The 27,310-nt window shown below is 44.8% G+C and overlaps 2 protein-coding genes across 3 annotated transcripts in view; both read left to right on the top strand.

Annotated features, from left to right (window-relative positions):
• Nucleotides 1–10,178, top strand: part of rpgrip1l (RPGRIP1 like) — a 34,270-nt gene extending 24,092 nt beyond the window's left edge. The window contains exons 22-26 of one of the 2 annotated variants that reach the window (XM_041837914.2): nucleotides 6,339–6,436; nucleotides 7,755–7,941; nucleotides 8,616–8,700; nucleotides 9,010–9,146; nucleotides 9,325–10,178. In XM_041837914.2, coding sequence (XP_041693848.1) covers nucleotides 6,339–6,436; nucleotides 7,755–7,941; nucleotides 8,616–8,700; nucleotides 9,010–9,146; nucleotides 9,325–9,467 — 650 coding nt within the window. In that variant the 3' untranslated portion in view covers nucleotides 9,468–10,178. Of the gene's footprint in view, nucleotides 1–6,338; nucleotides 6,437–7,754; nucleotides 7,942–8,615; nucleotides 8,714–9,009; nucleotides 9,147–9,324 lie in introns of those variants that run through there. The other variant, XM_041837915.2, reaches the window with a different exon arrangement.
• Nucleotides 10,179–13,820: 3,642 nt separating this feature from the next.
• rbl2 (retinoblastoma-like 2 (p130)) lies at nucleotides 13,821–27,253 on the top strand. Its single transcript, XM_045204948.1, has 21 exons — nucleotides 13,821–14,239; nucleotides 15,414–15,544; nucleotides 15,985–16,185; nucleotides 16,393–16,457; nucleotides 17,186–17,314; nucleotides 18,741–18,901; nucleotides 19,057–19,121; nucleotides 19,205–19,376; nucleotides 19,745–19,908; nucleotides 22,783–22,996; nucleotides 23,255–23,392; nucleotides 23,589–23,753; nucleotides 23,955–24,066; nucleotides 24,195–24,449; nucleotides 24,653–24,915; nucleotides 25,144–25,320; nucleotides 25,472–25,543; nucleotides 25,744–25,840; nucleotides 25,920–26,188; nucleotides 26,374–26,547; nucleotides 26,860–27,253. The coding sequence occupies exons 1-21, from the start codon at nucleotides 14,102–14,104 to the stop codon at nucleotides 27,025–27,027; spliced, it is 3,330 nt and encodes a 1,109-aa protein (XP_045060883.1). The 5' UTR covers nucleotides 13,821–14,101; the 3' UTR covers nucleotides 27,028–27,253.
• Nucleotides 27,254–27,310: the final 57 nt, after the last annotated feature.

Consider the following 27,310-nt stretch of genomic DNA (forward strand, 5'->3'; position numbering starts at 1 on the left):
AGAACCTTCCAGAAGGACAACCATCTCTGTAGCACTCCACCAATGAGGCCTTTATGGTAGAGTGGCCAGACGGAAGCCACTCCTCAGTAAAAGGCACATGACAGCCAGCTTGGAGTTTGCCAAAAGGCACCTAAAGGACTCAGACCATGAGAAACAAGATTCTCTGGTCTGATGAAACCAAGATTGAACTCTTTGGCCTGAATGCCAAGCGTCACGTCTGGAGGAAACCTGGCACCATCCTTACGGTGAAGCATGGTGGTGGCAGCATCATGCTGTGGGGATGTTTTTCAGCGGCAGGGACTGGGAGACTAGTCAGGATCGAGGGAAAGATTAACGGAGCAAAGTACAGCGAGATCCTTGATGAAAACCTGCTCCAGAGTCCTCAGGACCTCAGACTGGGGCTAAGGTTCACCTTCCAACAGGACAACGACCCTAAGCACACAGCCAAAGCAACGGAGGAGTGGCTTCGGGACAAGTCTCTGAATGTCCTTGAGTGGCACAGCCAGAGCCCCGACTTGAACATGTCTTGAGACCTGAAAATAGCTGTGCAGCAACGCTCCCCATCCAACCTGACAGCGCTTGAGAGGATCTGCAGAGAAGAATGGGAGAAACTCCCCAAATACAGGTGTGCCGAGCTTGTAGTGTCAACAAAGTACTGAGTAAAGGGTCTGAATACCTATGTGAATGTGATATTTCTACAAACCTGTTTTTGCTTTGTCATTATGGGGTAATGTGTGTAGATTGATGAGGGAAAAAAAACAATTTAATCAATTTTGTATGTGTGTATATATATATATATACACTGCTCAAAAAAATAAAGGGAACACTTAAACAACACAATGTAACTCCAAGTCAATCACACTTCTGTGAAATCAAACTGTCCACTTAGGAAGCAACACTGATTGACAATACATTTCACATGCTGTTGTGCAAATGGAATAGACAACAGGTGGAAATTATAGGCAATTAGCAAGACACCCCCAATAAAGGACTGGTTTTGCATGTGGTGACCACAGACCAATTCTCAGTTCCTATGCTTCCTGGCTGATGTTTTGGTCACTTTTGAATGGTGGCGGTGCTTTCACTCTAGTGGTAGCATGAGACGGAGTCTACAACCCACACAAGTGGCTCAGGTAGTGCAGCTCATCCAGGATGGCACATCAATGCGAGCTGTGGCAAGAAGGTTTGCTGTGTCTGTCAGCGTAGTGTCCAGAGCATGGAGGCGCTATCAGGAGACAGGCCAGTACATCAGGAGTCATGGAGGAGGCCGTAGGAGGGCAACAACCCAGCAGCAGGACTGCTACCTCCGCCTTTGTGCAAGGAGGAGCAGGAGGAGCACTGCCAGAGCCCTGCAAAATGACCTCCATCAGGCCACAAATGTGCATGTGTCTGCTCAAACGATCAGAAACAGACTCCATGAGGGTGGTATGAGGGCCCGACGTCCACAGGTGGGGGTTGTGCTTACAGCCCAACACCGTGCAGGACGTTTGGCATTTGCCAGAGAACACCAAGATTGGCAAATTCGCCACTGGCGCCCTGTGCTCTTCACAGATGAAAGCAGGTTCACACTGAGCACATGTGACAGACGTGACAGAGTTTGGAGACGCCATGGAGAACGTTCTGCTGCCTGCAACATCCTCCAGCATGACCGGTTTGGCGGTGGGTCAGTCATGGTGTGGGGTGGCATTTCTTTGGGGGTCCGCACAGCCCTCCATGTGCTCGCCAGAGGTAGCCTGACTGCCATTAGGTACCGAGATGAGATCCTCAGACCCCTTGTGAGACCATATGCTGGTGCGGTTGGCCCTGGGTTCCTCCTAATGCAAGACAATGCTAGACCTCATGTGGCTGGAGTGTGTCAGCAGTTCCTGCAAGAGGAAGGCATTGATGCTATGGACTGGCCCGCCCATTCCCCAGACCTGAATCCAATTGAGCACATCTGGGACATCATGTCTCGCTCCATCCACCACAGACTGTCCAGGAGTTGGCGGATGCTTTAGTCCAGGTCTGGGAGGAGATCCCTCAGGAGACCATCTGCCACCTCATCAGGAACATGCCCAGGCGTTGTAGGGAGGTCATACAGGCACGTGGAGGCCACACACACTACTGAGACTCATTTTGACTTGTTTTAAGGACATTACATCAAAGTTGGATCAGCCTGTAGTGTGGTTTTCCACTTACATTTTGAGGGTGACTCCAAATCCAGACCTCCATGGGTTGATACATTTGATTTCCATTGATAATTTTTGTGTGATTTTGTTGTCAGCACATTCAACTATGTAAAGAAAAAAGTATTTAATACGATTATTTCATTCATTCAGATCTAGGATGTGTTATTTTAGTGTTCCCTTTATTTTTTTGAGCAGTGTATATATATACACACACACACACACAGTGTGGAGAACAAGTATTTGATACACTGCCGATTTTGCAGGTTTTCCTACTTACAAAGCATGTAGAGGTCTGTCATTTTTATCATAGGTACACTTCAACTGTGAGAGACGGAATCTAAAACAAAAATCCAGAAAATCACATTGTATGATTTTTAAGTAATTCATTTGCATTTTATTGCATGACATACAGTGGGGAAAAAAAGTATTTAGTCAGCCACCAATTGTGCAAGTTCTCCCACTTAAAAAGATGAGAGAGGCCTGTAATTTTTTATCATAGGTACACGTCAACTATGACAGACAAAATGAGAAAAAAAAATCCAGAAAATCACATTGTAGTATTTTTAATGAATTTATTTGCAAATTATGGTGGAAAATAAGTATTTGGTCAATAACAAAAGTTTCTCAATACTTTGTTATATACCCTTTGTTGGCAATGACACAGGTCAAACGCTTTTCTGTAAGTCTTCACAAGGTTTTCACACACTGTTGCTGGTATTTTGGCCCATTCCTCCATGCAGATCTCCTCTAGAGCAGTGATGTTTTGGGGCTGTCGCTGGGCAACACAGACTTTCAACTCCCTCCAAAGATTTTCTATGGGGTTGAGATCTGGAGACTGGCTAGGCCACTCCAGGACCTTGAAATGCTTCTTACGAAGCCACTCCTTCGTTGCCCGGGCGGTGTGTTTGGGATCATTGTCATGCTGAAAGACCCAGCCACGTTTCATCTTCAATGCCCTTGCTGATGGAAGGAGGTTTTCACTCAAAATCTCACGATACATGGCCCCATTCATTCTTTCCTTTACACGGATCAGTCGTCCTGGTCCCCTTTGCAGAAAAACAGCCCCAAAGCATGATGTTTCCACCACCATGCTTCACAGTAGGTATGGTGTTCTTTGGATGCAACTCAGCATTCTTTATCCTCCAAACACGACGAGTTGAGTTTTTACCAAAAAGTTATATTTTGGTTTCATCTGACCATATGACATTCTCCCAATCCTCTTCTGGATCATCCAAAGGCACTCTAGCAAACTTCAGACGGGCCTGGACATGTACTGGCTTAAGCAGGGGGACTGCAGGATTTGAGTCCCTGGCGGCGTAGTGTGTTACTGATGGTAGGCTTTGTTACTTTGGTCCCAGCTCTCTGTAGGTCATTCACTAGGTCCCCCCATGTGGTTCTGGGATTTTTGCTCACCGTTCTTGTGATCATTTTGACCCCACGGGGTGAGCTCTTGCGTGGAGCCCCAGATCGAGGGAGATTATCAGTGGTCTTGTATGTCTTCCATTTCCTAATAATTGCTCCCACAGTTGATTTCTTCAAACCAAGCTGCTTACCTATTGCAGATTCAGTCTTCCCAGCCTGGTGCAGGTCTACAATTTTGTTTCTGGTGTCCTTTGACAGCTCTTTGGTCTTGGCCATAGTGGAGTTTGGAGTGTGACTGTTTGAGGTTGTGGACAGGTGTCTTTTATACGGATAACAAGTTCAAACAGGTGCCATTAATACAGGTAACGAGTGGAGGACAGAGGAGCCTCTTAAAGAAGAAGTTACAGGTCTGTGAGAGCCAGAAATCTTGCTTGTTTGTAGGTGACCAAATACTTATTTTCCACCATAATTTGCAAATAAATTCATTAAAAATCCTACAATGTGATTTTCTGGAATTTCTTTTCTCAATTTGTCTGTCATAGTTGACGTGTACCTATGATGAAAATTACAGGCCTCTCTCATCTTTTTAAGTGGGAGAACTTGCACAATTGGTGGCTGACTAAATACTTTTTTTCCCCACTGTAAGTATTTGATCACCTACCAACCAGTAAGAATTTCGTCTCTCACAGACCTGTTAGTTTTTCTTTAAGAAGCCCTCCTGTTCTCCACTCATTACCTGTATTAACTGCACCTGTTTGAACTCGTTACCTGTATAAAAGACACCTGTCCACACACTCAATCAAACAGATTCCAACCTCTCCACAAAAGCCAAGACCAGAGAGCTGTGTAAAAGACATCAGGGATACAATTGTAGACCTGCACAAGGCTGGGATGGGCTACAGGACAATAGGCAAGCAGCTTGGTGAGAAGGCAACAACTGTTGGCGCAATTATTAGAAAATGGAAGAAGTTCAAGATGACGGTCAATCACCCTCGGTCTGGGGCTCCATGCAAGATCTCACCTCGTGGGGCATCAATGATCATGAGGAAGGTGAGGGATCAGCCCAGAACTACACGGCAGGCCCTTCAGCCCAGAACTACACGGCAGGACCTGGTCAATGACCTGAAGAGAGCTGGGACCACAGTCTCAAAGAAAACCATTAGTAACACACTACGCCGTCATGGATTAAAATCCTGCAGCGCATGCAAGGTCCCCCTGCTCAAGCCAGCGCATGTCCAGGCCCGTCTAAAGTTTGCCAATGACCATCTGGATGATCCAGAGGAGGAATGGGAGAAGGTCATGTGGTCTGATGAGACAAAAATAGAGCTTTTTGGTCTAAACTCCACTCGCCGTGTTTGGAGGAAGAAGAAGGATGAGTACAACCCCAAGAACACCATCCCAACCGTGAAGCATGGAGGTGGAAACATCATTCTTTGGGGATGCTTTTCTGCAAAGGGGACAGGACGACTGCACCGTATTGAGGGGAGGATGGATGGGGCCATGTATCGCGAGATCTTGGCCAACAACCTCCTTCCCTCAGTAAGAGCATTGAAGATGGGTCGTGGCTGGGTCTTCCAGCATGACAACGACCCGAAACACACAACCAGGGCAACTAAGGAGTGGCTCCGTAAGAAACATCTCAAGGTCCTGGAGTGGCCTAACCAGTCTCCAGACCTGAACCCAATAGAACATCTTTGGAGGGAGCTGAAAGTCCGTATTGCCCAGTGACAGCCCCGAAACCTGAAGGATCTGGAGAAGGTCTATATGGAGAAGTGGGCCAAAATCCCTGCTGCAGTGTGTGCAAACCTGGTCAAGACCTACAGGAAACGTATGATCTCTGTAATTGCAACCAAAGGTTTCTGTATCAAATATTAAGTTCTGCTTTTCTGATGTATCAAATACTTATGTCATGCAATAAAATGCAAATGAATTACTTAAAAATCATTCAATGTGATTTTCTGGATTTTTGTTTTAGATTCCGTCTCTCACAGTTGAAGTGTACCTATGATAAAAAATTACAGACCTCAACATGCTTTGTAAGTAGGAAAACCTGCAAAATCTGCAGTGTATCAAATACTTGTTCTCCCCACTGTATATATATATATATATATATATGAAAAACGTTATCTCTGCCACATGGCAAAATGTGTATAATTGTAGAAAATGTTCTTTAAAATAGCTACATTTTGTCACTGCGGCCAACAGGAGGCCCTCTAAAATGTTAAATCGGCCAGCGCATCATTGGCCACGCCCATGGCCAGACTCAACCACGCCTACCACCTAAGTCCCATTTAGATCCAGAAAACCCCTGTAATCATGGTCGATGTACCGACCGGGGGGCCCTCATTTTATTTGTAAGTCACTCTTACTCAAAAATCATATTAAAAACTGCAAACATTTATCTCCAGCCTATGGCAAAATGTGTGGAATTGCAGGAAATTAACTCTAAAACTTCAATTTTTTTCTCTCCACTGTCAAGAGGAGGCTAAAATGTTTTGCTTGCAAGGTGGCGGGGCCTCCCAGCAAAATGTATTCTAGGGCCCCCATGACTGCATGTGTGGGTATGGATGTGGGTACACAGACCCATGAGCCACTGCGAACCCTCATAATGAGTTCTGATTTTGTGTGGCCCCCACCCCCATCAAAGTTGCCCATCCCTCCTCTACAGTGTACACACTCAAAGCAACACTTATGAATCCTGAGCAGTGGTATAGTTAGTATCAAGCCGCAATGCTGTTGTTGGTTACGACTGAACCGTTTTATCCTTGTCCCCCCCCCCCTTTCCATCTCTCCCTCCCCCAAATGCAGAGGAGGCCCCAGCGGCAGAGGATGAGGATCAGACTGAATCGATCCTCTCAGACAGTGATGACTGCATTGTTCCTGGCCAGTCCTCCATGGGACGGAAGGTGGGTGAACCAGGGATACAGGATAGAACATAGCCTGTTTACCTTGTACACGCCGATGAACCTCAGTCCATAGAGGATAGGAGTACAGTACAATTGGATAGGAAGTACTGTATCAAGGTTATTGGGCTTGTTGTGTTTATATCAAGGCCGTTTGATATTGAGTGTAGGCTACACAGCAAGGATCCAGTATCACGGGAATAGAAGAGCAGCATCCAGGTGAAAGCTGTTCATCAGCTTTGGAAAAACAAGTTTTACTCAACAAGTCTAGTTTGCTTTTTTGTTTTTATTAGATTTGTAATTGTTTGTCTTGCCAACACCATTGTTTGGTTGAACCTCTAGTGCTGTAGGTATATCTACTTCATGCTGAGGTTTGGTACTGATCACCTTTAACCAGTTTATTGAAAGCACAATACAAAACACAGCTGTTCATGAATCATTCATGGTGTGGGTTTGCACTGTAGAGATATGATATCCAGTTTAATATTAGCAGCATTATTGTTGTTGATGGATAGAAAAGCTTAGAAAGATAGCTAGAAAAATATTTCTCACTGATCATCTGGAAGGGGGCGGGAGCGATTGTTCTGCAAGTGAGTTGCTTGTATGTTCCTTTCACATCTGCTTAGAATGTTATTTTACAGTGAATTTACTATTTCCTTTGATATTTTAGATTACTCGCATATTGTAGTAGTTCATAGTTTATATTTCAGTACAATTATTTCTGACCCTTCAAACATATTAGGAGGTATAAGAAATATTTATTTCTGTGCACTCCCTGCAACAGATTGGACAGCGAGGACAGCATTAAGCCAATCAGAGCACAGGAGAGCGGAGCCTTCAGGCAAATCCCAGGCTAGTTAGCCAGACAGACAGACATGGTCCCGGCCGTGCATCACCTAAACACTATCTGTTTCTATCTGAGGTGGAGCTGTTGTCTGAAGAAATGGATATCATCAGAGAATACCTATATTTATTTAAGTCTTTCAATATTTTGACTAGAGCTTGTTGTTTTCTTTTATGCATTTTATAAAATATTAAATTACTTACTGACACCCCTCTTCACCAAAGATTTTCATGGGACAATGACTATGTGGAATACTTCAGTCATTACTACCCTGGCTGGCAGGTTAAGATTCTACAGTGTGTTCGTATAGACCCATATCAGCCTACTGAATAGGGATCCACAACAGCAATATTAACCACTAGACTTTCCAAAATCCCACCACAGGTTAAAGCCTAAATGATGATCAACCCTTGTTTATTCCAGTGGAGCTATATTACCAAGTCTTATTACATTACAGCGTTCTGTTTGTCTCTGCAGCGTTCTGAACGTGTGCGTGTGGAGATCGTGTCTCTGACACTGAGGCCTGAGTCTCAGGCGGCAGCAGACAGCAGCGTGGTCAGGCTGTTTGTAGAGTACTCCCTGTTGGACATGCCCTCTGAGGAGACCCCTCTGTCCCTGCCCAAGCCCCCACCTGGCAAGACCAGCCACTACAACTACAGCAATGGTAAGGTATAACGGAGAGCATTCACATACACAAAGTCACACACTCATACACTGACTCGTGTACACTGACCTGCCCTTTTTGCCCTCAGAACAGCCTCCATTCGTCTGAGCGTTCCACTGGGATGCTGGCCCAATTTGACTCCGATAATTCCCACATTTGTGTTAAGTTGGCTGGATATCCTTTGGGTGTTGGACCATTCTTGATACACATGGGAAACTGTTGAGCATGAAAAACCCAGCAGCGTTGCAGTTCTTGGCTCAAACCGGTGCGCCTGGCACCTACTACCATACCCCGTTCAAAGGCACTTAAATATTTTGTCTTGCCCATTCACCCTCTGAATGGCACACAATTGTCTCAAGGCTTGAAAATCCTTCTTTAAGCTGTCTCCTCCCCTTCATCTACACTGATTTGAAGTGGATTTAACAAGTGACATCAATAAGGGATCATAGCTTTCATCTGAATTCACCTGGTCAGTCATGGCATGGAAAGAGAAGGTGTTCATAATGTTTTGTACACTCAGTGTATATACTCTGTTATTGTCCTTTGGTGGAGCCCATGCCAGTGTAGAATTTCAACTTCCGATTAGGTAGCTAGAGAGAAACTGACAGGCTTGATGGAGCAACTCTGAAATGTCAGATGTGATTCAGTAAACCATGCCTTGTTTCTCCTGACAGTGATTAATGTGGACATAAAGAATAACAAGACCAGACGGGAGATTCTGAGGGGGGTACTAGAGGGACGCAACCCACAAATGGAAAGGTAAGGGAAAAAAGTATGTTAAGAGTGTTTTGTACATTACGTTTGCGTGTGTGTAAAAAATTAGACAAAGCTGAGATTTCCCTGGCAAAACTGAAAGTAACATTACACAACATTACTGACAGGTAGAAAATAGCCTAAATGAATAGACCAGATAGTGATGAGTTATGTGTTTCTCTATGGCGTTGCTCGTCATGGAAGACTGTTGTAGACTGAATTGTTCTAGAGATGACAGACTGTAGATTTAGAAATGTGCAGACCGTTGCCTGAACACTGACCTGCTGTGATCTCTGGTGCGTTGTGATTGGACAGTATCAGGTTCACAGTGGTGAGTGAGCCGCCAGAGGAGGAGGAGCAGGAGAAGGAGTGTGAGGATGTGGGCGTGGCCTACTTTAGGATCCCTCAAATCCTGGAGCAACAGCAGGACTTGATTGAGACCAGCCTGAACAGTAAGTATTGTGTGTGAATAGAGTGTAGAAAACTGGGTGTTTATGTCAACTTGTGCAACAGGAAGTAATCCCTCTCTTTTTCTGTGAGCGACTCTCTCTCTTTCGCTCCTTCTTCTTTTCTTTTACTTCTTCTCCCTTTCCGCTCCTTCTCCCCCTCTTTGTCTGTCTGGGTGTGTAGTTGTCGATGTGCAGGACAGCAGTGTGGTGATGGGTAGTCTGTGTGTGTCTGTAGAGGGATTGGAAGCCCTACAGTCTATCATGGAGGACCCAGACCATGACCACACTCCTCTCTCCTCACTGGAATCAGAGGCAGAGGGTTAAATCACACCACACATTTCACTAGTGCGAAAGACTGCACATCACTGTCTCCTGCATGCCACAAGACTGTGTTGGCTCACTGAGCTAAAGCCTAGGCATTAGCTAGCACAAGTCTTCTGGTGTCAGGCAAGGTTACTTATCTCATAAATGTGGTTCACCAAATCACCACTGTAACACTGTAAATACATTTTACTGCTGTTTACACATGCATTCATCAATTTGCTTATTTATTCTGGGAGCTACAAGAAGTCAAACTTGAAACGTAATGGCTAATATGGTCTATTGACTTATTTTTCTAGGTTATGATACTGTTAGATGTATACAAATCAGTAATTTGCAAATTATACTGTATTTAGGTACTGTATATTATTTATATATATTTTTATAGTTGAAAGGGATTGTTTTATGAGACAACATGTCAATGGCGTGATCTGTGAAATTGTATTTGTAAAACAGTATGTTTTATAGGGCCTTGTGACATTGGCTCTGGTGTTACCTGATTATAACACTTTCAAAATCCTGTGTAGGACATTTCAAACCAGGAGTAATGTATGGTTTGTGAAAATGTGTACTTCCAGAACATATTTTAGATAAATGTTATATCTGAAATGAGGTTGTTGAATGAGGCATTGAATGTCCAAAGCATTGTGCATCTGTTATTTTTTACCTGTGTCTGTATTTTAAGAGTATTAAAGAGTTTAGTTTTTACATTTCCTCCATTTTGTATTGGTTCCTATCCTTCATTAGTTTAGTTTTAATGATTGCCAGCACAACCTCTATTTGCAAACATTATCATTTTGGCATATATCAAGTATTTGGGAGGATTTCATATCGCAAGGTTCACTCGCTCCGATAACATGTGCTAAATGTCCCTAAGACATATTGAATATTTGTATCCCAAGGCAATTGGGTGGCCACTCATTTGTCTTAAAAAACGCCCTTCGACATGGGGATCATACTCATTTAGCGAATCCTCACATTCTGCAAATGGCCTTTGGTTGAGTGAATTGGGATGCGTTCGTAAATTCACTCTGGAGTGCCAGAGTGCGCTCTGGGCGTTCGTAAATTCAGAGCGTTGTCAGATTGTCCGTTCGTAAATTCAGAGCGTTTCGCTCTTTGGAGCGTTCTGATACTAAATGAGGGCCTATGCGTTCTATGGAAAATCATGAACGACGTGGAATGTGTGTTCCAATACGCGCTAGCGGGGTGCAAATGAACTTGCATTATTTTCCAGAGAACGCATAGAGCCCCGAGTTGATAATTTATAATAATTTAACACATTTGCCTCTAGAAATGTGCTCATTTGCTTGTAGAAATGTGTTCAACATCCACTCAAGTAGCTAGCAAGTTTACTAGATAGCTACAGTCAGTAGTTGCCGTAGTAAACAAACAAACAGACTTGCTAGTTTAGCTAACCAACCCGTAAGTCCTAGCTTGCCATTATGAAAATCGACTTCAACAATGCCAATAATGTTTTAAATTCGACCTTTGCTTTCAAAGGCAGCTCAAACATCGAACATGTAAGAATGAAATATGGCCATTGAATTCTACCGTGCAAATATTCATAGGTTGCACCTCCGTCACTCGGTCGCGTCATGTGGTGTCCTAAAGTCGTGATAAACAGTCATTCTGGACGAAGGCTAACGACTGTTTACTTTATATTTAAGTAATAAGGCACGAGGGGGTTGTGGAATATTGGCCATATACCACAAACCCCCGAGGTAATTATAGCAATACAAATAAATGTTTTGTCATACCCGTGGTATACGGTCTGATATGCCACTCTCTACCGCACCTGCTATTTCAACCTCTAAATGCCAGGCTATGAAACGCTAAGTGACATTTACTCCTGATGTACTGACTTGTTGCAACCTCTACAACCACTGTGATTATTATTTGACCCTGCTGGTCATCTATGAACGTTTGAACACCTTGGAGAAAAATCTGGCCTTAATGGCCATGTACTGTTATAATCTCCACCCTGCACAGCCAGAAGGGGTCTGGCCACCCCTGGTTCCTCTCTAGGTTTATTCCTAGGTTTCTGTCTTTCTAGGGAATTTTTCCTAGCCACCGTGCTTCTACATCTGCATTGCTTGCTGTTTGGGGTTTTGGGTTGGGTTTCTGTATAGCACTTTGTGACATCTGCTGATGTAAAAAGGGCTTTATAAATACATTTGATTGATAAACCACGGCTGTCAGCCAATCAGTATTCAGGGATCGAACCACCCAGTTTATAATACACTATAGTGCCTGGAAATACGAAGACATTGCTAAAGTACTCAATTGTTTAGTAGGAAACAACTTTACCAGCATTATCATGTCGTCAAATTTACTTAAGACATGGCAATGTTGTCATTAGATTGCAAAGTTCGTCAGAAATAGCTAGCAGTGCTAACGTAGCTAGCTAAAATCCAGTGTCCTCCCCTCAATATAATTAACTAGCTAACGTTATACTGCATCTAAAGTCAATCTGGCGGTATCAAAATCATGACGAAAGGTTTTCCCAGTGGTGGAAAAAGTATCACATTTTCATACTTGAGTAAAAGTAAAGATACTTGGGTATCAAAAGTAAATGTAATTGCTAAAATATACTTAAGTATCAAAAGTAAAAGTATTAATCATTTCAAATTCCTGATATTAAGCAAACCAGATGGTGCCATTTTCTTGTTTTTGTCATTTACAGATAGCTAGGGGCACACTCCAACACTCAGACATCATTTACAAATGAAGCATGTGTGTTTAGTGAGTATGCCAGATCAGAGCCAGTAGGGATGACCAGGGATGTTATCTTGATAAGTGTGTGGACCATTTTCCTGTCCTGCTAAGTATTGAAAATGTAACGAGTACTTTTGGGTGTCAGGTAAAATGTATTGAGTAAAAAGTACATTTATTTTCTTTAGGAATGTAGTAAAGTAAAAGTTGTCAAAAATATAAATACTAAAGTAAAGTACAGATACCCCCAAAAACTACTTAAGTAGTACTTTAAAATATTTGTACTTTCAATTATTTGCCTCCTTTTGAATGACATTGTATTTCCAAGCCACTGTAATGCACTTTTGATGAAATCTTCAACAGCGCTCATTGACGATGTATTGAGTAGAATGCTCTGTTGGGCATCAGTCGAAAACGAACTTTCAAAAAACGATTGTGACATAACATGCAATCCATGAATACCGTGCGTCATAGGGAAATAATGTAGGCACTAGAACGGCCTTCAAGCCAATCAGAAACAAGTATTCAACAACACCATGGTATAAGCGTTGTCAGAAAATGGGTGGTTCGAGCCCTGAATGCTGACAGCCTTGTCATACCACGGGTTATACCACAGTTATTTTTACTGCTCTATTTACGTTGGTAACCAGTTTTATAATAGCAATAAGGCACCTCGGGGGTTTGTGATATATGGCCAATATACCACGGCTAAGGGCTGTGCCCAGGCACTCCGCGTTGTGCATAAGATCAGCCATTAGCCGTCGTATATTGGCCATATACCACACCCCCTCGGGCCTTATTGCTTAAGTACACCATTTGAGAACTGTATCCAAATCCTGAAGATGTATTTTGTGGTTATGAAAGGGATATTGACCTACACTACAGTACCATCTAGTGTTGATTTGATGCAGCTCATGCACTTACCGGAGACTGTATATTTTATTTTGGCAAAATTAATAATTGGCATCTACTGTTAATATGCAGTGGGTAAAAAATGCAATGACAAAATGTGTGTCCCTTCCCAAGCCACTCATTGCATAGCAATCTAATCTAGTGGGACAGTCCTGTGTGCAGAGAAATATTTATGTTTTTCAACAATGAGTTGCCTGACAAAATAAGATGCCATTTAATAACTATTGGATGCAGTGTTGATGCATCAAAAGAACCACATAGGATTTTCTCGTTTTACATTGAAAGTATACAATCTGCATAGCCGCAAGTAGCCCAACCGGCCGGCTGATGGCGCTATTATTGCAGATGACAAGGGCCGTAAAAGGAATAATAGCGACATCTGGCGGCCTATTGGGCTAAGCAGCAAGTTCTTGTTACATAGTTGTTGACAAGTTTCCAGCACAGCGCTTGAATGTTGACTGGCAGGCACGTGGGTGGTTAGTGGTTGCTTCAAAGTTACACCCTATAATGGCCAGAATGGGAACGTTTGCAAAACATCCATCTAAAACGGAAAGTATCAACGTTATCAGATGTATTTTAGTATGTAGTGTCATACGTTGTTGATCGTCGAATGTGGAGTATAAGCAGCCGGAAGTGTTGTATTCTTATTGAATGACTGGTGATTCATCCATTCAAGGTTGGGAACGCATTTTTTATGGGCGGAAACCCACTGTACGCTTGACGTTGCATTCACCAAACAAAATACCATCCAAAATGTGACGTTGTTCCATCGCTCAAGTACTGTACGCAAGCATTTGGCATAATCTGCTACGCACTTTAGTAGCTGTCAATCAAAGGACATTTAAATGGCTATACTGTACAGCGCTGTATATCGGTTCTCAACAATATACGAAGAGTAACATTGTTGCTATGTACTTTGTAACAAACCGCGCTTGAGTCGACTCTGCTTTGCAACTGCATTGTTATTTGGACCCGAATCTTTTTCCCCGTGACGTTTTTGGAACACATTTGAAATGAGCGAGGAGGAAGACTTTTTGCAGAAAATAAGGCTGGGGTTTGAAGAACTCTGTCGAGCTTTGAATATGGACGAGAAGGCGAGCAACGAAGCATGGAGGAGCTACAAAAGCATAAGCACAAATTACACATTAGAGGTAGGTCTAAATATGTCTGTTGTATTGTATATTGTATAGTAAATTATACTTTTTCCTAATTTGGCAACCGGTTTACCGGTAGTTCACGTGCAGAATAGTGTGAGTCCTTCCACCTTATATGACCCACATGTTAAGTCGTGACATTTTCTATTTAAAGACGCAGCTTCTAATATTTTTGTAGATTTGCATAAATATATCATAAAACGGCATCATTGGTAATATCTTTCTATGGAAAGGGGAGGAGTTTGCCGGTGTTTGTCAGGTTGGGAGGCGGACCAATCTCAGGGTCTAGAATAGGACTAGGTTAGGACTAGGTTGCTTACTCATAATACTGAATATGATCAAACTTTTAACATAATTCTGTTTTTAGCCTATTATGTTGTTGAAATGTTCAATAATATATTGTTATAATATAGTCTGCAACCTCTAAATTCAAATGATAGTGTGCATTTTACATTGGCTTAATTTACAAATGTCCGTAAGGATATGCAGTGGTGTGCCTATTTCAAGTTTCAACGTTTTATTGTCACATGCACAGGAAACAGCAGGTGTACAGTACAGTGAAATGTTTAACTTGCGAGCTCTTTCTCTACAATGCAGAATAAAGGTAATAGTATAGATCAGATGAAAAACACGTGTAATACGAGATAAGAAAAACACGAGAATGCAGTTATATACAGGTCAGTGCCAGTACCATTAATACAATGTGCAGGGGTACTGGAGTGATTGAGGTAGGTATGAACATGTAAACAGGGATAAAAGTGACTAGTAGTAGCAGGATAAATACCAATGGTAATAATGATAATCATAATAATAGAACAGGGGTAGAAAGTGGCTGGTAGCAGGATAATTACTAATGGTTATAATCACAATAATCAATGTAGCAGCAGCGAATGGTAATAGTAATCATTATAATCACTATGTATATATACTTGTGTACGGCTTAATGGTTTATTTTGGTTGTGGTTTGGAAGAAGCATAAGGTAACATGAAATATGAAGAAAAGACCCCTTGAGGGGAGAATTTCCAACATGGCAACTCTAGTCCCTGGCCCCATCAGCTCTTACTGTTACTAGTGTGAGAGAACCGTGTGACAGAACAATAATTGAAACTCTCTCACCTTCTCTCTCACTCCCACGCACACACACACACACACACACACACACACACACAGGGAAGGGACCTACACTGGCTGGCTTGTGCCATCTATGTGGCCTGTAGGACAGCAGTACCAACGGTGGGTAAGGGCACTGCAGAGGGAAACTATATCTCCCTGACCCGAATCCTCCGCTGTTCAGAACAAAGGTACGTACACCCATACACTTATCTAAATGGTCCGGTTTGCCAAACACAGATTAAGCCAAATCCTGGACTAGACAGCGTGTTCAATGGAGATGACACAATAAACGTGCCTCTTAATCCAGGACTAGACTTATTCTGTGTCCAGGAAACTGGCACGAAATGTGTCCCACATCATACATTACATAATTTACTGTAGGACCCAAATCCTCACCCAAATTCTTAATTGACTTTCGTACATGTCTGTATGGTATCTTGGCCAGATCTTAGATTCTTGTTCCAGCCTGGTTCTTTGTGCAATAAATTATGTATTAATGTTTAATAATGCTGAACAAGTGACCACACATCAACTAATCATATCCATTAATTGTAATATAGAATTAAAGCACAGTAGAATACAGTACTAATGGTATTACTCAAACAGTTGTCCTGTTCTCTGATTCCAGCCTCATTGAGTTCTTCAACAAGATAAAGAAATGGCAGGACATGGCCAGTCTTCCTCAGGACTTCCGCCAGAGCACGGCGAAGCTGGAGAGAAATTTCACAGTTTCCGCCGTCATCTTCAAGAAATACGTCCCCATCTTCAAAGCCATCTTTAAGGCACCCTATGATGAGCCGCCCAGAGTCCACAGGAGCCGCAAACAGAGGTGAATTAGTTGTTGATACTGTAGATAACTATGAACTTCTAATGCTTTACTATTTTATACTGTAGTTTGGCCACTCTTAAACAAAGCCAAGGGGTTTCTTTCCTGGTGCCAGCGTGATCGCGGAATATCTCTGATCAACGTGGTCAGTCTGTTTGACCAGGCTTAAGCATTCTGATTGAATTTATGTATGAACTTATTCTGATTTAGACGCCATCCCTGCACCATCGCTGAAGTCTTCAACTTCTGCTGGATTCTGTTTGTCCACGCTAAAGGTGAGTACTTCTGTTTTTGTTCATTGTAAAATACAGGAAAAGAGTGGAGGACAAAGGAAAAGGGCTCAGTAGGGTACTTTGAAGGAGAAAAGGCTGGTTTGATTGTATTTGAAGTGGTCGCTGCTTGGTTACACACAAAGTCAGTGACAAGGGCTAGGTATTCTACACTGGGCATGCCAAGGCCTGCACTGACGTGTTGACATCAGCAGGAGACAAGCAGCCAAGGCAAGTACTGTAGATGTGTCCTTTTTATATCTTCTTAATCATTAATAATAACACACGCACAGTCAGATCCATCAGTGTGTATCCGTTATCTTGGCAACCTATTGCATTGGGGCAGGTCAGGACTTGCCTGTGTCACGGCCTGGATTTAGTGTTTATAATAGTTGGCAATACCACAGAGCAGCCTATTTAGCTTGGAACCCAATGATTGCTACTTTCAGATAGATACATTTGCGGTGGCATTTTGGATACTCAAATGGCAGTGAGCAAAGTCAATGTTTGAGGCTACCAGCACTACTCTTCAGTCAATACGAGACCTCTATCCTTCAGATGAATTCCATTCAACAAGCTTTATTGGAATGACCAGATCGGTTAGGGGGATTCCATTGTCTGTTGTGTCAAAGCGTATTTGGGTCTTTAGAAAAGCGCTATAAAATCCTATGTATGATTATTTCCATCTCCTACATTTCTCTGACATGGCTCTTCTCTCTCTCTCCCTCTGCCAGGAAACTTCCCTTTAATCAGTGATGACCTGGTGAACTCGTACCATCTGCTGCTGTGTGCTCTGGACCTGGTCTTCTCCAATGCCCTGCTCTGTAACACCAGGAAGGAGCTGCTCAACCCCAACTTCAAAGGTGCACTCCCGGCCCACCCCTATATCCCCTTCGTAGGCCTACATCCCCTTCGTAGGCCTACATCCCCTTCGTAGGCCTATATCCCCTTCGTAGGCCTACATCCCCTTCGTAGGCCTACATCCCCTTCGTAGGCCTATATCCCCTTCGTAGGCCTATATCCCCTTCGTAGGCCTACACCCCCTTCGTAGGCCTACATCCCCTTCGTAGGCCTACATCCCCTTCGTAGGCCTACATCCCCTTCGTAGGCCTACATCCCCTTCGTAGGCCTATATCCCCTTCGTAGGCCTACATCCCCTTCGTAGGCCTACATCCCCTTCGTAGGCTTACATCCCCTTCGTAGGCTTACATCCCCTTCGTAGGCCTATATCCCCTTCGTAGGCCTATATCCCCTTCGTAGGCCTACATCCCCTTCGTAGGCCTACATCCCCTTCGTAGGCCTACATCCCCTTCGTAGGCCTACATCCCCTTCGTAGGCCTACATCCCCTTCGTAGGCCTACATCCCCTTTCGTAGGCCTACATCCCCTTTGTAGGCCTACATCCCTTTCGTAGGCCTATATCCCTTCCCTGATGTCTATAGTCCCTCTCTAACCTCCTATCTCTCATATCTCCCCCCGCACCCCCTACGCCTATATTCCCTCCATATCTTCCTATAGATAACAGCATTGATAGTATCCAGCCAGTATCCATGCATGTGTACGTGTGTGCATGGAAGCATACGTGTGTGGTTACTCACATGATCAAATCACAAATCAATTGTATTTGTCACATGTTTGGTAAACAGCAGGTGGAATGCTTACTTCCCAACAATGCAGAGAGAAAAGAAAAAGAAATAGTAGAAAAGAAAAAAAGACACTAGGAATAATGAGTAACAACTTGGCTATATACATGGGTACCAGTACCGAGTCCATGTGCAGGGCTACGAGGTAATTGAGGTAGATATGTACATATAGGTAGGGATAAAGTGACTAGGAAACGAGATAGATAATAAACAGTAACAACAGCGTATGTGATGAGTCAAAAGAGATTAGTGCAAAACAGGATCAATGCAGATCTTCCGGGTAGCTATTGGTTAACTATTTAACTAACTATTTAGCAGTCTTATAGCTTGGGGGTAGAAGCTGTTCAGGGTCCTATTGGTTTCAGACTTGGTGCATCGGTACCGCTTGCCGTGCGGTAGCAGAGAGAACAGTCTATGACTTGGGTGGCTGGAGTCTTTGACAATTTCTAGGGCCTTCCTCTGACACCGCCTGGTGTAGAGGTCCTGGATGGCAGGGACCTCGGCCCCAGTGATGTACTGGGCCGTATGCACTACCCTCCGTATGTTAAATCTGTATGGTACTTTTGTGTATAGAAATATGCATAGTTACTGAAATACCTTATCACACATCTAATGCAGGAAGCTGCTTTGTCTCATCTGATCCACAGGACTTCCTGAGGACTTTAGCAGTAAGGACTACAAGCCCACTGCAGGGCCTTACTGCTTCATAGAGCAGCTGTGTGAACTGCATGATGGCCTGGTGCTAGAGGCCAAGGGGGTGAAGGAACACTTCTGGAAAGCCTTCATCAGTAGGCTCTTTCATAAGAAGGTTAGGCAAACACACACACATGAAAGTGCACACACACATGCACACACATACACATGCACGCAAACACACGCACAGGCACATACACATACACACACACACACCTCAGTACTACTTGTATGTTTTGCCTCATGTTGGATATTCTGTGTCCTCAACAGATTCTCAAAGGGAAAGAAGAGAGCTTGACTGGCTTCTTAGATCCTATGAATTTTGGAGACAGTTTGTAAGTTTCAATCCTATAAGACTATATTGATAGTCTTTTGAGTGACATTACTGATATATTTGTGTATACGTTTGTTTGTGTAGTGCGTCCATGGGCCGTGTGTATGAGGAGCATGTTCTGGCCACTGGAGGTCTGGATGAGAGGATCTTCCTGGGAGAGGGGGCCAATGAAGACATCGGCACCCCAGGCCCCTGTCTGTGTGAGGGAGTGGAGAACCAGGACGCCTCAGCATACAGACTCTACAGCAGTCTGACTGTAAGACTCACACACACACACACACACACACACACACACACACACATACGTTACTTGTGTCTTTGAGTCTGAATCCAATCATATGGGGCTCCCGAGTGGCGCAGCGGTCTAAGGCACTGCATCTCAGTGCTTGAGGCGTCACTATAGACCCCCTGGTTCGATTCCAGGCTGTATCACAACCGGCCGTGATTGGGAGTCCCATAGGGCAGCGCACAATTGGCCCAGCGTCGTCCGGGTTTGGCCGGTGTAGGCTGTCATTGTAAATAAGAATTTGTTCTTAACTGACTTGCCTAGTTAAATAAAGGTTAAAAAAATAAATTAAAATGTACAGTAATCCCTGTGTTATGTCTCCTGTGTGTGTCCTGTAGGCCTCAGTCCTAAAGGTGTCCACTCCCCTGACGGGTCGTAATTATGTCCAGGACAACAGTCTGGGTACGCCGGTCTCTACTGCCATGCAGAGTGTTGGTCGACTACACAGCCTGCTCACTGGACTCAAACGCGGCCCCAGTGGAAGACTCACAGACTTACTGAGGTATTGCACGCCATACATATAATACATATACAAAGTGGCTACAGATACGGAGTTTCTCTATCCCAATTTGCAAAAATTACAGATATTTCTGCGCATGTGCAGGTTTTCTTTTTTACTTAGCCGAGTGCCCACTCCGCTGCCAGCATAGCTGCTGTGCTGAGTGCTCCGCTGCCGCTCCCCCCTCCTTCATCGCCTTTGTCTGGTCGCTGGTGTAGCCTACAAACTTCATGTTGTACACAAAATTGTTCTAACTATTGCGTTCCCTGTCTCTGTAAGCAAAAGCGCCATTTCATGTTCTTTTTTCAGGAGGGGAGTAGGCTACATGCAGCTATTTACATGTTTTACACAAAATACATTATCGACATGTTCGTACAAACTTTGTTGTCAGTATTACAAACATAAGCACGACACAAACAGTCATTCTGGCGATTTCATGTTCTTGTTAGCTGCTGAGGTACATGCAGCTACACTACCGGTGAAAAGTATTAGAACACCTACTCATTCAAGGGTTTTTCTTTATTTGTACTATTTTCTACATTGTAGAATAATAGTGAAGACATCAAAACTATGAAATAACACATATGGAATCATGTAGTAACCAAAAAAGTGTTAAACAAATCAAAATGTATTTTATATTTGAGATTCTTCAAATAGACACCCTTTGCCTTGATGACAGTCCTCAGCAGTCCAATCCCTGTACCTTTTGCAGGCCATCCTCCAAAAGTCTTCGCCTCACTGTGCGTGCAGATGCACTCACACCTGCCTGCTGCCATTCCTGAGCAAGCTCTGCACTGGTGGTGCCCCGATCCCGCAGCTGAATCAACTTTAGGAGACGGTCCTGGCGCTTGCTGGACTTTCTTGGGCGTCCTGACGCCTTCTTCACAACAATTGAACCTCTCTCCTTGAAGTTCTTGATTATCTGATAAATTGTTGATTTAGGTGCGATCTTACTAGCAGCAATATGCTTGCCTGTGAAGCCCTTTTTATGCAAAGCAATGATGACAGCACATGTTTCCTTGCAGGTAACCATGGTTAACAGAGGAAGAACAATGATTTCAAGCACCACCCTCCTTTTAAAGCTTTGAGTCTGTTATTCTAACTCAATCAGCATGACAGAGTGATCTCCAGCCTTGGCCTCGTCAACACTCACCTGTGTTAACGAGAGAATCACTGACATGATGTCAGCTGGTCCTTTTGGAGCAGGGCTGAAATGCAGTGGAAATGTTTTTTTGGGATTAAGTTCATTTTCATGGCAAAGAGGGACTTTGCAATTAATTGCAATTCATCTGATCACTCTTCATGACATTCTGGAGTATATGCAAATTGCCATCATCAAAACTGAGGCAGCAGACTTTGTGAAAATTAGAATTTGTCATTCTCAAAACTTTTGACCAGGACTGTATATCAGCATATATGGCCTGTGGCATAACAATGCGATGCGAAATGAACTCGCCCGTCTTTACCAGTCCAGAAACATGCTCGGCTGCTTAGAATGTTCGGCTGCCCAGAGGTGGAGCGCAGCAAGACACAGACATGCAGTCTAAACAACGATTGAATGTTCTTTTTTCATCATCATTGCAAACACTGGCTAAGCTGCGCCGGAGGCAGACAGGCAGTCAAGTAGTGTTCTTTTTTCAGGAACTACGATGTGGCAGCAACTACAAAGATTAGCCTACATTATCACACAAAACACTGATTGTTTTTGCTACAGAGTGTCGGGGACTGTGTCCTGCTTCTTTAACTGCAATATCCGGTACAACAGACAGACGGAGAAGGTTGTAGCCTTCATAACATACATGTTTTGGAATGTTCGTTAAAATCGCCGCAGGCTGTTTCAGCTGCTTAGAAATATGAGGCAGAGACATAGGCTACATCATCATGGTTCAGAAGAAGCTGAGTAAAGAGCGAAACGAGAAGGGAGGGGGGAGTGTGAGCAGCAGCTACTTTATAAAAACCAATGTGTGTGGGGCCTCCCGAGTGGCATAGCGGTCTAAGGCACTGCATCGCACTACAGACCCTAGTTCGATCCCGGGCTGTATCACAACCGGCCGTGATCGGGAGTCCCATAGGGCGGCGCACAATTGGCCCAGAGTCGTCCGGGTTAGGGGAGGGTTTGGCCGGGGGGGCTTTACTTGGCTCATCGCGATCTAGCGACGCGTTGTGGCGGGCCGGGGGCTTGCAGATGGACCTCGTTGTCAGTTGAATGGTGTTTCCTCTGACACGTTGGTGCGGCTGGCTTCCGGGTTAAGCGAGCGCGTGTTAAGAAGCGCGGTTTGGCGGGTCATGTTTCGGAGGACGCATGACTCGACTTTCGCATCCCGAAACTTGGGAGGAAAAGGGGGTAAAATACAACAAAAAAAAATGATAATAAAAAATACAAAATGTGTGCGTACAATAACACATGTGCAGAACATCATCCGGATCCATAGCTCTGAGAAAGAGGTTTCTGGAGGGACGGGCAGGCGTGGGCGATAACTCTATACTAGCCACGGCCTAAAGTGGATTCTATGCTACACACAACCAAACACAGAATGTGTTATCCAGCCCCTGTTATTGAATATTTTATATCTTCCATAGGCCTTACCTTTTTAAATACCTATACATTCTTATATTGTTACCTTTGAAGTGTGCAATTGTCCATTTTCATTTCAGGTTGTAGGGATATGAGTATGACCGATGAAGGGTGTTTATAACAGTGACAGTAGCTTTTGTATGGTTGTGTTTTGGTGTGTGAGTATGAGTCTGGAGGGTGTTGTTACAGTAATTATCTGTGTTGATCTGTTTCGGGGTATTAGTAGTGGTGTTGTAACAGCAGTGGTGATGTAACAGCAGTGGTGTTGTAACAGTATCTGCATCTGTGTTGTCTTGTGTCAGGGCGTGTGCCAGAGACCCCAGTGAGGCCATCTCCACTAGGCTGAAGGACATGTGTCAGCTCTTCTGCCAGCACTATGAGGGCAACGGGGAAGAGAACGCAGGACTGGGGAAATACGTTGCAGTGTACTTCCGCCTGGCGGAGACGCTCTACTATAAAACCCTGGAGGCCGTCATTGACCAGGAGAAGAAGAGACTGGGCAATGTGGATCTCTCTGTGAGTCTCACCTGCCCTGCTAGCTTAGCTCAGTTTGCTGTAACTAACTAGAAATTTCACACAAGTTTCCCATTGATGTCAAAGCATGATTTATGGAAAGGTCCAAGTTACGCTCTTGTATTTTCAGTTCACAGATATGTTTAAATTTAGCCATATGTTGAGATATTGCATGTTATGACACATTTGACACTGTTGTCCCTGCCAGTCTTGCTTGTAAAATATGAACAATCAACCCTGTGTTCTGGTGCGTGTCCTTAGGGTATTCTGGAGCAGGATGTGTTCCAGCGCTCTCTGCTGGCCTGCTGTCTGGAGATTATCATCTTCTCCTACCGACCCCCAGGGGACTTCCCACGAGTCATACACATCTTCCAGCTCCCCGCATACCACTTCTACAAGGTACATACTTGTACTTATACCTGTATTATGTATTTGTACCGTGTTGTGTGTTGACTGTCCTAGTCACGAGTGTGTTATGAGTGTGTGACTGGACTGTATGTAACTCTCTCCCCTCTCTCCTGTCTGAGTGCTTCCATGTGTTTATGCATATATGTGTGCATGTATATCATATACGTATCTGTGTAATGCATCTCAGGTGATCGAGGTGCTGGTGCGGGTGGAGCAGGGCCTGTTCAGGGAGGTGGTGAAGCATCTGAACCAGGTGGAGGAGCAGGTTCTGGAGAGCCTGGCCTGGATGGGGGGATCCCCTCTGTGGGACAGCGTCAGGGGGGCCAAGAACCAACCACCCTCCTGCCAGGAGGTAGGACATCCACAGCACCCCTCCCAATCCCCACCCAACCCCTACTCATCACATATACAGATAGGAAAATGGTGCCAAGTCTCACTTCTCACCCACATGCTGAATCATGTGAACCCAAAGGAATACTGAATTCAATGTCTTGAAAAAGATGGACTGGACTGAAATGAGTACAAAATAATCATTTTTCCCATTAATGTTCAGGTGATGCCACCCCAGCACCTGGAGGACGGGGATGGAGGCAGTAGTGCTGGCAGCGCCCCTCTCACCCCAAACAACCATGGCACTGACCTGAGCGCCAACAGTGGTGGGAAAGGTTAGTCAGTTAGCTTTTTATTCAGTCAGTTTGTCATTTAGCTCATCAGCCGTCAGGCAGTCAATTTGTCAGTCAGTTGGTTACTCAGTCAAGTTAACCATGTCACCAACCTTTCCTCTCCCCCCCAGGTGTGTCCCCCTCCCCCACCACCCTGTTGGACCGCTACAGCTGCTCCACCACAGGCTCGGCCAGGAGACGGCTGTTTGTGGATGCGTCCTCCGACACCCCCTCTGACCCCTCCCCCTCAACCACTACTACTACCACCCTCAGGACCTCCCAGGCCATCGTCACCACCACCATCCCTGCTGGACAGACCGTGGTCACCATGGCAACGGCCACAGTTACCGCTAACAACGGACAGACGGTCACCATACCTGTGCAAGGTGACATTTGCAGATTAATTACTGTACAGTATGTCATTATGTTGTTTTGTACACCTTATGCCCAAACTGCCAATGACTCCTATATGCATTGTATAGTGGGGTTTCTGACTCCAATGCAGTATGCAGGTTGCTACACTATGATGAATCATATACAATTATTACATATTATTAATGAGCAATATCATGCCCTCTGACCTATTTAGGAATAGCCAATGAGAACGGAGGCATCACCTTCATCCCTGTCCAGGTCAGTGTGACGGGACAAGGCACGTCCACGCTCCAGCCCCTGTCTGCCCAGTCCCTGACTGGCACTTTGACCAGCCAACCACAGATCACCACCACCCTGAACAGTCCCACTCCCCAGAGCAGCCACGCCGCCGGCAAGCCAATCAAGAAGCCGGCAGCACAGGGCCCGTCCAATAACAGGCCTCAGAAAAAGAGTTCCCTCTCGCTGTTCTTCCGCAAGGTAAAGGAACACAAACACCATCTTCATCTGGCACAGAATTTAAAGGGATAGTTCAGGCATGTTACAAATCTAACTCATCTTTTGGATATGGAGGAAATTGTTTAGATGCATCCTAGTATTCTGTTTCTGCCCTAGCTTTAAGAACCCCACAACTGCAGTGCATCATACTGTAAATGATAGATTTTTGCTTGAGTTTAAAGACTTAAAGCTGCTGTGCTGTGCCAACAGGTGTACCACCTGGCCAGTGTGCGTCTCAGAGACCTGTGTGCCAAGCTGGACATCTCTAGTGAGCTGCGGAGGAAGATCTGGACGTGTTTTGAGTACTCTCTGGTACACTGCACAGAGCTCATGATGGACCGACACCTAGACCAGCTCCTCATGTGTGCTGTGTACTTCATGACCAAGGTATGTTAGAGTGTGTGTGTGGGATGTTTGTGTGGGGCGGCGGTTGTATGGGTGTGCGTGTGCGTAAGGTACTGTAGCATGCAGTGTGTATCATGCTGTGTGTGTGTCCTCTTCCTAAAGACTTGTATGTGTGTTTCCTACCGTTGTTAAGGTGACCAAAGAGGACAAGTCCTTCCAGAACATCATGAAGTGTTACCGCTCTCAGCCCCAGGCCAGCAGCAGTGTGAGTACTGTAGTAGGGCCTTATGGCTATGGTCAGGAGATTTTCCTGACCTGACCAGTAATAACTCCAGGCCCTAGTTTGAGCCTATTGTACTGTGGCAGCGTCACTGTTTTTCCCTTATGGACACTGGAGTATGTTCAGTTGGAAGGATAGTGGCGATGCTGTCATTGGACCACCGGTTGTCTGATTTTGTTTACCAGGTCTACAGGAGTGTGTTGATCTCTGGGAGGAAGAGACGTCACTCAGGAAGCAGTGAGGGAAATGGACAGAGCTCTCCTACAGACACCAGTCATGAGGGTAGGAACACACACACACACACACACACACACACAAACACACACTATTTTCCATCTTCCTTTCTCTCTACCCCCCTTAGGAAGTGGAGACAGCAGCCCCGTACCCATGCGTTCCACCAACACCCTACCCGCCCCTCAGCCTGGCAGCACCCCATCCACCCCCACCCTGGCCCCCTTCCTCTCCCCGTCCTCATCCCTCCCTCCCTACCAGCAGCAGGATGATGAAGGGGGAGTGGTAGGGGGGGAGGAGGAGGAGCGAGGAGACCTCATCAACTTCTACAACCGGGTCTACATCAAACAGATGCGCCACTATGCCCTGCGCTACTCGCCCAGCTCACCCTCTGCAGGGGTGAGAGAGAGAGAGGGAGGGAGGGAGGGAGGGAGGGAGGGAGGAAATCGAGTAATGAGAGATAAAATAAAGGGAGAGGTGGAAAAGGAGGAGGAGAAAGTTGTTTTTCAAACTTGCCTCTATTCTGCAAACCTTTCACTCTTTTGTTTTGGAAGCTAACTCTGCTGCGTGTTTATCCTTGACAGCTGGAGTCTCCTCCCCTGTGCCCGTACCCCTCCCTGAGGAACAGCTCCCCTCGCAGGGTCCTCCTGTCCCACAACCACTCCATCTACATCTCCCCCCATAAGGCTAGTGGCAGCCCCCCCACCGCTACCGCACCGGACAAGATATTCTACTACATCTGCAGCAGCCCAGCCAACGTGAGTCACAAGTACACACACATACATTACTCATGCACACAATGTACACTGGTTCACGCTGGTTCAGCACAGTATTTTTCAAACCCTGACAGTGACTAATTGATTAGGTGAATCAGTTGTGTTAATGCTGGGGTAGAACAAAGGCCTACACACCCTATAGTGGAGCTTCAGGACCAGGTTTTGATGACTTCTCGTACTAGTGTCCTTAATCTAAAAACCCTAACCGTGTTTAGAACCTTACCTGACCTGTGATGATAATGATGATGAACCCTCCCTGACCTGTGTCTATGACCTTTATCTCTTAATGTGCAGCGCCTGGCGGAGATCAACAGTATGATCCGCACCGGGGAGACGCCCACCAAGAAGCGCAGCATGCAGCTGGAGGAGGAGCCATCCCCCAAGAGGGTGTGTCCGGACAACCAGACAGCCCTCCTCCGCAGGCTACAAGACGTGGCAAACGACCGTAGCTCCTCCCACTAAGGTTGAACACACCCCCTTCAGAACACACCACTGGCTGAAGCCGCTAGTCACCATACTAGACTGCCATGTTAGAAACAAATAAACTGACAATATCATCAATATCAAAATTGATGAGGATACATTTGTTTTTAAGTCCCTTAACACCATATATTTCTATATACACTGAGTGCACAAAACATTAGGAACATCTTCCTAATGTTGAGTTGCACCCCCCATTTTGCCCTCAAAACAGTCTCAATTCGTCGGGCATGGACTCTACAAGGTGTTCGAAAGCGTTCCACAG

Source organism: Coregonus clupeaformis, chromosome 19 (assembly GCF_020615455.1).
Source record: "Coregonus clupeaformis isolate EN_2021a chromosome 19, ASM2061545v1, whole genome shotgun sequence".
Lineage (NCBI taxonomy): Eukaryota > Metazoa > Chordata > Actinopteri > Salmoniformes > Salmonidae > Coregonus > Coregonus clupeaformis.